The sequence below is a fragment of the Erythrolamprus reginae genome, chromosome 10, assembly GCF_031021105.1.
Source record: "Erythrolamprus reginae isolate rEryReg1 chromosome 10, rEryReg1.hap1, whole genome shotgun sequence".
NCBI lineage: Eukaryota > Metazoa > Chordata > Lepidosauria > Squamata > Dipsadidae > Erythrolamprus > Erythrolamprus reginae.
This window is the reverse complement of record NC_091959.1, coordinates 4,115,245-4,125,297: the sequence shown is the minus strand read 5'-3', so window position 1 is coordinate 4,125,297 and position 10,053 is coordinate 4,115,245. Positions and strand designations below refer to the sequence as shown.

General features: G+C 44.1%; 1 protein-coding gene across 1 annotated transcript; it reads left to right on the top strand.

Moving 5' to 3' along the window:
* Window positions 1-51: 51 nt before the first annotated feature.
* COMMD4 (COMM domain containing 4) lies at window positions 52-9,719 on the top strand. Its single transcript, XM_070762691.1, has 8 exons — window positions 52-399; window positions 1,404-1,475; window positions 1,669-1,734; window positions 2,437-2,476; window positions 3,515-3,634; window positions 3,905-3,985; window positions 5,010-5,186; window positions 8,415-9,719. The coding sequence occupies exons 1-8, from the start codon at window positions 397-399 to the stop codon at window positions 8,453-8,455; spliced, it is 600 nt and encodes a 199-aa protein (XP_070618792.1). The 5' UTR covers window positions 52-396; the 3' UTR covers window positions 8,456-9,719.
* The last annotated feature ends 334 nt before the right edge of the window (window positions 9,720-10,053 follow it).

Genomic DNA, 10,053 nt, shown 5'->3' with positions numbered 1-10,053 from the left:
AAGAGCCATTGACTGTCAGCTGACTCGTTCTCGGTCAGCTGATGCAGGGGGAGCTCTTCAGAGATTGGATAGAAAGAAGTGAAAAACAAAGAAGCTCTTCGGGGATTGGATAGAAAGAAGTGGAAAACAAGGAAGCTCTTCAGGGATTGGATAGAATGAAGCAGGCTGGGGAAAAACAAGAAAGCTCTTCAGGGATTGGGTAGAAAAAATGAAAAAACAAGGAAGTTCTTCAGAGATTGGGTACAAAGCAGGCAGCTGCAAAAAACAGAAGCTTTCCACGGATTGGCTAGAAGGTAGTCAGGTGATACAAGGGAAGCTTTTCAGTGATTGGGTAGAAAAGAGAAGTCAGGTGACTCGCTTTGCATAGGAAGGGGGTGTCGCTCAGATCGGGGAAAGATGGTGAGTGGGAGGGGGGAAGAGGGGGGCTTTATTGCTAGCAGCGGAAAGGGGGGAGGTGTTAAATGATGAGAGGTTGAAAACCCAGATCTTTAAAAGAAAAATCGGTGCAAGTGCAGAAGAGAGTAGTGCGTTTATCAGTGCAAAAATCTCAATAAAATGGGTGGACTTCAATTCCCAGAATTCCCGCAGTCAGCTTGCATCTTGGGAGTTGAAGTCAACCTATGCTGGCTGGAGGAATTCTGGGAGTTGTGGTTCATGCATGGTAGCTGGAAGAATTCTGGGAGTCTATGCATGCTAGATGAATGGATTCTGGGAGTTGGAGTCCATGCATGCTAAATGGGGGAATTCTGGGAGTTGGAGTCCATGCAAGCTGGCTGGAGGAATTCTGGGAGTTGAGGTTCATGCATGGTAGCGAGAAGAATTTTGGGAGTCCATGCATGATAGATGAATTCTGGGAGTTGAAGTCCTTGCATGCTAGATGGGGGGATTCTGTGAGTTGAAGTCCTTGCATGCTAGATGAGGGGATTCTGGGAGTTGAAGTCCTTGCATGCTAGATGGGGGGATTCTGGGAGTTGAAGTCCTTGCATGCTAGATGGGGGGATTCTGGGAGTTGAAGTCCTTGCATGCTAGATGGGGGGATTCTGGGAGTTTAAGTCCATGCATGCTAGATGGGGGGATTCTGGGAGTTTAAGTCCATGCATGCTAGATGGGGGGATTCTGGGAGTTGAAGTCCTTGCATGCTAGATGAGGGGATTCTGGGAGTTGAAGTCCTTGCATGCTAGATGGGGGGATTCTGGGAGTTGAAGTCCATGCATGCTAGATGGGGGAATTCTGGGAGTTGAAGTCCATGCATGCTAGATGGGGGGATTCTGGGAGTTGGAGTTCTTGCATGCTGACTGGCTGAAGTCCATGCAGGCTAGAAGGGGGAATTCTGGGAGATAAAACCCACCCATCTTAAAGTTGCTGTGATTGAAAAATACTCAAATTTTGTTTCTTCCTACCAGAGGTTTCGATTCTGTGGAGATTTGGACTGTCCTGACTGGGTCTTGGCAGAAATTAGCACTTTGGCTAAAATAGTAAGTTTAGGGGGTGAGGTTGTCCCTTTGAGTTCCATGAATAGGCATGGAGCTGCTACTAGTATTTTACTACCGACTTGTAGCTGCATTTGCCCCATTGTAAGATTGTGCCTGACAGCTACCGTTCTCCATGGGAGGATTAAAAAAATATATCAAGAAGATGGTTATGACACATTTTTGTCTTTTTCCCCAGTCCTCAGTGAAACTCAAGCTGATCTGTGCCCAGGTTCTGAAGGATGTGCTTGGACAGGGCATTGATGTGAGTTCATTCTCAATCTCTTTTGTGCATAATTTCCAAACTCAGTTTTCATAAATCCAGGATCAGTTAAGAGAGAAGCACTTTCAGATTAAACCTGTGGAATATTTTTAAATAATGTTAACAATCTTCTATTATCATCTCCTCCTCCTCCTCATCTCTCTCTCTCTTTCTCTATCTATCTATCTATCTATCTATCTATCTATCTATCTATCTATCGTCTATCTACACACACACATATAGTGCTTATTCATCCATCCATCTATATAATCCTCTATGTCAGTGTTTCCCAACCTTGGCAACTTGAAGATATCTGGACTTCAACTCCCAGAATTCCCCAGCCAGCATTCGCTGGCTGGGGAATTCTGGGAGTTGAAGTCCAAATATCTTCAAGTTGCCAAGGTTGGGAAACACTGCTCTGTGTATCTTCTTTCATCTTCTCTTTTATCTATCTACATAAAAAAGGATTAGGATGAAAAAATACCTGGACAACGCCAAGTCCTCTGCTAGTACATTCATGAATCAGCAGGCCCTTTTGTACCTGGTTTCCATGATAATTGAGGAGGGCTTACATTGGAAGCTCTCAAAAAGGTGTCATGTAAATTTAAAAAATTGCAATGGATTTAAAAAGTGTTTTGCTGTTGGAGCTTCCCAGTGTGATGTTTGAGCTGAGCCAAGCTAGAAATTGTTCTTTTGTCTCTTCAGTACGACAAAATCCTGAAGTTAACATCCGATGCCAAGTTTGGTGAGTAGCCTTCCATTCTATGTCTGTTCTGTCTGGGTCCCTCCAGCAGTCAACACCAACCAAAAAGAGAAGCCAGACACACTGGTAAAAAGCAAAGGCAGTTTATATAATTCAAAGCAAACACAGGTAACAGAAACTGTTCTTACAGACAGGAACACGCTGGAACTTCACAGAGGTTTCACGAAGGCCATGAAAGAAAACAGGATTCTTGCTGGCAAAAACAACGCTGGAGATAACAAAACCCACGCCTCCCCCAAGTCTTCCAGACTTCTAGGCCACAAGCCAAGATCAGAGATGCCGAGAAGCGAAGCAGGGTCACAGAACTTCCAGTTGATAACGCTCCACAAGGCTGCAAGGGCGGGCCTGCCTTTTCAACCCTGCTGAGGAGAACCACACCCAAACCCAGCTGTGGCCAATTCAGTGATGCAAATACCTTTCTAATTGGTCCCGTCTCTGAGTTGCACGTCGCTGTCTCATGTCAATTATAGCCTGTGCTTCTTCATCCAATGAATCCAGGCTACTAGCTGGGGAGAGCCCCCCCCCCCCCCCGGGGCTCTCAGGCTGCTCTACCTCCTCCTCTTCCTGACTTTCCTCTCCCCCGTCTGCCTGGTCCTCCCCCTCCTGTTCACTGTCCTCCTCCTCTGGGCATGGATCCAGCAGAGACGCAGCCGGTCCCTGAGGAGCCGCAGGCTGAATCACAACAATGTCCAAGGACTAAGTTAGGATATGTGTTGACATCAAAATGGAAATTGTGCAGAAAAAAAATGAAAAAAATTAGCAAAAGAAAAAAAGGAGTGTGGACTTCAACTCCCAGAATTCCCCAGCCAGGATAAGTCACTGATATTTTCACAAATAAAATGTATTAATCTCAAGACCTGCTTCAGACTTTATAATAAGGGTTTTTAGTTGTTTTATTAAATTGGATTGTCACATGTTGTTTTTTATCATTGTTGTTAGCCGCCCCGAGTCTGCGGAGAGGGGCGGCATACAAATCCAATAAATAATAATAATATTTCCTTTTTTTTTTTTGTCCTGCAGAATCGGGAGATGTGAAAGCCACTGTCGCTGTTCTCACCTTCATTCTCTCGAGTGCCGCCAAATATAACGTGGACTCTGAGTCTCTCTCCAGCGAACTACAGCAGCTAGGGCTGCCCAAAGGTGATTTTCCACTTGTTGCTTTTAAAAACATTTAAAAATCTTAACAGTTCCTCAGAACTACCTCGGACCATAAATAAAACTTAGAAGCTGACGGTGTATAAATCCAGAGGGAAAATAAAATTTCAGGTAGATGTTGTACGAAGTAGAGGAAAGTTTTTTGAATAACTTGAAAATTTGCATTTGGGAGGGTTTTTTTTTTTCCTAATCGGATGAATTGTTTTTAGAGGAGGGCGGATTTGAACTGGTGATTAGCTGATTTCTTGGTTGCAGAGCATGCGGCAGGATTGTGTCGGTCCTACGAGGAAAAACAGAGTTCTCTCCAGGACAGCCTGAGGAAGAGCAGCCTGAGATGTAAGTCGAGCGCCTTTGCTTGTTACAAAACGAAAGCTCGCTCAAGGTTGACTCAGCCTTCCATCCTTCCGAGGGGGATAAAATGAGGACCCAGATTGTTGGGGTCAATATGCTGATTCTGTAAACTGCTTAGAGAAGGGCTGTAAAAGCACTAGGAAGCAGTACATACTGTCTAAATCACTGTTTTTCAACCAGTGGTCAGGCATGCCGCTAAAAGGAAGCTCAGGTTCCGGTCTCGCAACTTTTTGATGAGAGAGAGAGAGAAAGCAAGAGAGAGAAAAAGAGAGAAAGAAAGAGAGAGAAAGAAAGAAAAGAGAGAAAGGGAGAGAAAGCAAGAGAGAGAGAAAAGAGAGAAAGAGAGCCTCCCCGAGTCTATGGAGAGGGGCGGCATACAAATTTAATAAATAATAATAATAAGAGAAAGAGAGAGAGAAAGCAAGAGAGATTGAAAGAAAGCAAGAGAGAGAAAGAGAAAGAAAGCGAGAGAGAGAGAAAAGGAGAGGGGAAGAGAGAGAAATGAGCAAAAAGGGGAGGAAAAAAGAGAAATGTGAAAATGATTGAGACAGAGAATGAGAGGAAAGAGAGAGAAACAAAAGAGAGAAAGAAGTGACTCTTGATTTAAAGCATATGATAAAAAGCAACCAAAGAATAAGAGAGAGAAAAACCCCACGCCTCACCTGTTTTTGGAAATGGCTCAAGAGTGTGTACACACACACACATACACACACACACACACAAGGGGGAGAGGAGACAGGGATGGAAAAAGAGGAGAGTGTCTTAGGGTGTCATTTTGTGTCATTTTGGTTGGTGGTGTGCCCCAGGATTTTGTAAATGTAAAAAAATGTGCCGCGGCTCAAAAAAGGTTGAAAACCACTGGTCTAAATGCTATTGCTATAGTACTGGTATGTTTTGGAATCTGCTGCAATCTGTGATTGGGTGTATTCCTCGGCAATGCCCCTGACACAGTCAAGGGGACTAGCACCTTGCACAAACCCTGTGCCTTTTGAATCCCCTCCGCCTGCAGTGAATTGCCTGGATTCTGTTTCATGGAGAGTGGATTATACGCTTAGTTCCAGCGAGCTCCAGCAAGTCAACGAGCCGGTCGTTCATCTCAAGCTGAACGTGAAAAACGTCGACCAAAAGGTGACGGAGCCTGTAGCCATGACATTGTCAGCTGAAAAGTTTCGCGTCTTACTTGCTGGTGAGAAGTTAAAACATTTCTAACATCTTGGAGAGGGTCAGGGGTTTCTGGCTTCTGCCAGAGACTTATAACAAGCAAGGCATCAGGCTTGCATTGGCTGCCGATCAGTTTCCGGTCACAATTCAAAGTGTTGGTCATGACCTTTAAAGCCCTACATGGCTTTGGACCAGACTACCTCCGGAACCGCCTGCTACCGCACGAATCCCAGCGACCGATAAGGTCCCACAGACTTGGCATTCTCCGGGTCCCATCGACTAAACAATGTTGTTTGGCAGGCCCCGGGGAAGAGCCTTCTCTGTGGCGGCCCCGGCCCTCTGGAGCCAACTCCCCATGGAGATTAGAATTGCCCCGACCCTCCGTCTTTCGTAAACTACTCAAGACTCATTTATACCGCCAGGCATGGGGGAATTGAGATATTCCTTCCCCCTAGGCCATTACAAGTTATGCATGGTATGTCTGTGTGTATGTTTGGTTTTATAACAAGGGTTTTTACTTGTTTTATTATTGGATTGTCACATGCTGTTTTTATCATTGTTGTTAGCCGCCCCGAGTCTACGGAGAGGGACGGCATACAAATCCAATAAATAAAAAATTTAAAAAAATAAAATCACTTCGCTCCATTTAAAGTAGTGGTTCTCAACCTGGGGGTCACGACCCCTTTGGGGGGGGTCAAACGACCGTTTCACAGGGGTCGCCTAAGAAGACCGTGGGAAAAGACGAATTTCCCCTGGTGTTAGGAACTAAAGCTTCTATTCTGGCGCCTTGGAACATATTTTTACAGTCCGACCAATCAGGCGTTTACAGTGGGGGTGTCCCTCTGACCTTCCTGCCAATCAGCTTCAAGCTCTGTTGGGAGAATTGGCTCGACTTATGGTTGGGGTCACCACAACATGAGGAACTGTATTAAGGGATGGTGGCATTAGAAAGGTTGAGAACCACTGATTTAAAGAGACAAAACATTCTGATTTCTCTTGTCAAATCTTCAAAGGCCACAAAGCCTGAATCCCTCATCATTTCATCTACCTAGCCACTGAAATGGGTGCCTTTTTGTAGAGGAAACAAGAAGCTAGGCTGCTTGATCACACAACATACAAATCCAAATAATAAAATAAATAAATAAATAAACATGGAAATACAGTGTTCCCTCAATTGTCGCGGGGGATACGTTCCGAGACCGCCCGCGAAACTCGAATTTCCGCGAAGTAGAGATGCGGAAGTAAATACACTATTTTTGGCTATGAACAGTATCCCAAGCCTTCCCTTAACACTTTAAACCCCTAAATTACCATTTCCCATTCCTTTAGCAATCATTTAGATCAGTGATTTTCAACCTTTTTTGAGACGCGGCACATTTTTTACATTTACAAAACCATGGGGCACATTGAGGGGGGGGGTTGGACAAAAAAATTATCTCTCTCTTCCTCCCTTTCACTCTATTTCTCCCTCCCTCTTTCTCTCCCTTTCTTTTTTTCTCTCTCCATCCCTTTCTCTCTTCCTTCCTCTTTTTTGCTCTTTCTCTCTCCCTCCGTCTTTCTCTCTCCCACCTTCCCTCCCTCTCTTTCTCTCTCTCTTGCTCTCTTGCTGTCTCTCTCTCTCTCTCATTCTCTTTCTTTTTCTCTTTCTTGCTTTCTTTCTCTCTCTTTCTCTCTTTCTCTCTCATTTTCTTTCTCTTGCTTTCTTTCTCTCTTTCTTTCTCTCTCTCTATCTTTCTCTCTCTCTTGTTTTTTTCTCTCTCTGAGCTTCGCGGCACACCTGACCATGTCTCACGGCACACTAGTGTGCCGCGGCACACTGGTTGAAAAACACTGATTTAGATTATTACTCAGCATGTTTATTTATTAAAGTTTATTTTAAAAAATGTTTTTTAAAGGCAGACGAAAGTTTGGCAATGACATATGATGTCATCGGGCGGGGAAAAACCGTGGTATAGGGGAAAAAACCGCAAAGTATTTTTTAATTAATATTTTTGAAAAACCGTGGTATAGACGTTTCGCGAAGTTCGAACCCGCGAAAATCGAGGGAACACTGTATATATATATATTTTTTAAAGGAACATGTCATTCCTGACAAGACATAGATCGAAACCTTTGAAATTAGGAATTTTATGGGAGTAAAGGCAATTTACTTACTTATCAAATTGCTGTGTGTATTTGAGGAATTCCAGATGACTTCCGGAGGCTCCTAGGCCACCTACTAATCATTAGTATCCTTTCTTCTTCTTTAAAAGAAGTGCAGTGCAGTGGTTAGAGTGCAGCACTGCAGGCTACTTCCCGCTAACTGCCAGCTGTAGTTCAGCAGTTCAAATCTCACCACCGGCTCCACGTTGACTCAGCCTTCCACCCTTCCGAGGTGGGTCAAATGAGGACCCAGATTGTTGGTGGGCAAGAGGCTGATTCTGTAAACCGCTTAGAGAGGGCTGTAAAAACACTAGGAAGCGGTATATAAGTCTAAGTGCTATTGCCCTTTCCTCCCTCCTTTCCCTTCCTCCCTCCCTCTTCCTTTGAGTCTTCTCTTTCCTTCCTTCCTATTTTTCCTTCCTTCCTTTTTCCTAACTCTAGGTTGACTCTTCTGACGTGGGTCAAATGAGGACCCACATTGCTGGGGGTTGATTCTGCTGATTCTGTAAACCACTTAGAGAGGGCGGTTAAAGCATTATGAAGCGGTATATAAGTCTAAATGATATTTATTTATTTATTTATTGGATTTGTATGCCGCCCCTCTCCGGAGACTCGGGGCGGCTAACAGCAACAATAAAACAGTGTACAATAGTAATCTAATACTAAAAACGATTAAAAACCCATTAATATAGAAACCAAACATACATACATACATACCATGCATAGAATTGTAAAGGCCTAGGGGGAAAGAGGATCTCAATTCCCCCATGCCTGACGGCAGAGGTGGGCTTTAAGTAGCTTACGAAAGGCAAGGAGGGTGGGGGAAATTCTAATCTCTGGGGGGGAGTTGGTTCCAGAGGGCCGGGGCCGCCACAGAGAAGGCTCTTTCCCTGGGTCCCGCCAAGCGACATTGTTTAGTGGACGGGACCCAGAGAAGACCCACTCTGTGGGACCTAACTGGTCGCTGGGATTCGTGCATCAGAAGGCGGTCCCGGAGGTAATCTGGTCCGATGCCATGAAGGGCTTTATAGGTCATAACCAACACTTTGAATTGTGACCGGAAACTGATCGGCAACCATTGCTATTTTAACCATCTATTTTCCTTCCTCAGAACTGAAACAGGCTCAAGCCATCATGAAAACACTCGAATAAAGTGCTCCAGAAGTTATTGGGACTAATCAGAAGAAGGAAGCACCAGTTTGACCACAGGCCAAAATGTCTCTACTGGACAGTGATCTCCCAGCCTATGAGATACAAGCAAATGAGCCAGATAAGGGTTAATGTCCATCTCCCAGTAGGCCAGACCAGCAAAACCAGTAGGGAAATCTAAGGTTGTGGTAATATAGGGACGTATCTCAGCCGCAAGCATCCAACCCCTGCCTTAAGAGAAGTCTATCTGTTTCTGTGTTCTGTTTTTCATTTGAACATTGGTTGTTAAGGGAAGTGTAGCACAGGTTTCGCTCTTACGGTGCTGTTTGAAAAATATGAAAATGCTCCCTGGTTTGTTTTTATTTCCCTGTATTTTGTTGAACAGCAGAAAATTAAACCCAGTCTATGTGGCAATAGCTATCTTTGTCCAGTTTGTGTAGGGGGCAAGGCTATGGCCTCATTTCTTTGGGCTGGACATGAAATTATGACTATGTGCACCACTCCTTCACTTTAATCCAATTCGTGCACAAGTTCTTGACGTCCCCCCAATTTAAATGTCAAGGCCCTCTTCGAACACAATGGATAAATATCATTAGATATGTTTTGTTACTGATGCTTGTTTATGGTTATTTCTCCTGTCATCTTGAACTTCTTACAGATTTTTATTTATTTATCTATCTATCTATCTATCTATCTATCTATCTATCTATCTATCTATCTATCTATCTATCTATCTATTAAATTTGTATGCCGCCCCTCTCCGTATACTCGGGGCGGCTCACAACAGTAATAGAAAGCAATATATAATACAAATCTAATAATTAAAACTAAAACCCCATAATTTTAAAAACCATGCACACAACATACCATACATAAACAGTATAGGCCTGGGGAAGTTATCTCAGTTCCCCCATGCCTGACGGCAGAGATGGATTTTAAGGAGTTCACGAAAGGCAAGGAGGGTGGGGGCAGTTCTAATCTTAGGGGGGAGCTGGTTTCCAGAGGGTCGGGGCCGCCACAGAGAAGGCTCTTCCCCTGGGACCTGCCAAACGACATTGTTTCATCGACGGGACCCGGAGAAGGCCAACTCTTTGGGACCTAATCGGTCGCGGGGATTTGTGCGGCAGAAGGCGGTCCCGGAGATTTTATTTGGTTTGTTTATGTATGTTAGTTTAGTATGTTTTGTTTAGCATTGTGATCATGTTTTAAATTGTTCCTATGTTTGCCAGCTATCCAGATTCTAATAAAGGAGAATTACAACTTACAACTCCGTCGCCTCCGTTCCGACTTAACTATAGGTCATAAAATCATATACCCAAATCCCCAAATCATATATCCTTCCTGTTAGTCACTACTCCACCTTCAACCGCAACAACACACAAGCACATAATAGGTTTAAACTAAATGTCAACCGACTGCAAAAAATATGACTTCAGCAATAGAGTGATCAACACCTGGAAATGCACTACCTGACTCTGGTTTCTACTCCTAACCCTAAAATCTTTAACCTTAGGTTATCTACAATTGAGCTCTCCCCCTTTCTAAGAGGTCTGTAAGGGGCATGCATAAGCATTGGCCTTCTCCAGGTCTCATCGACTAAA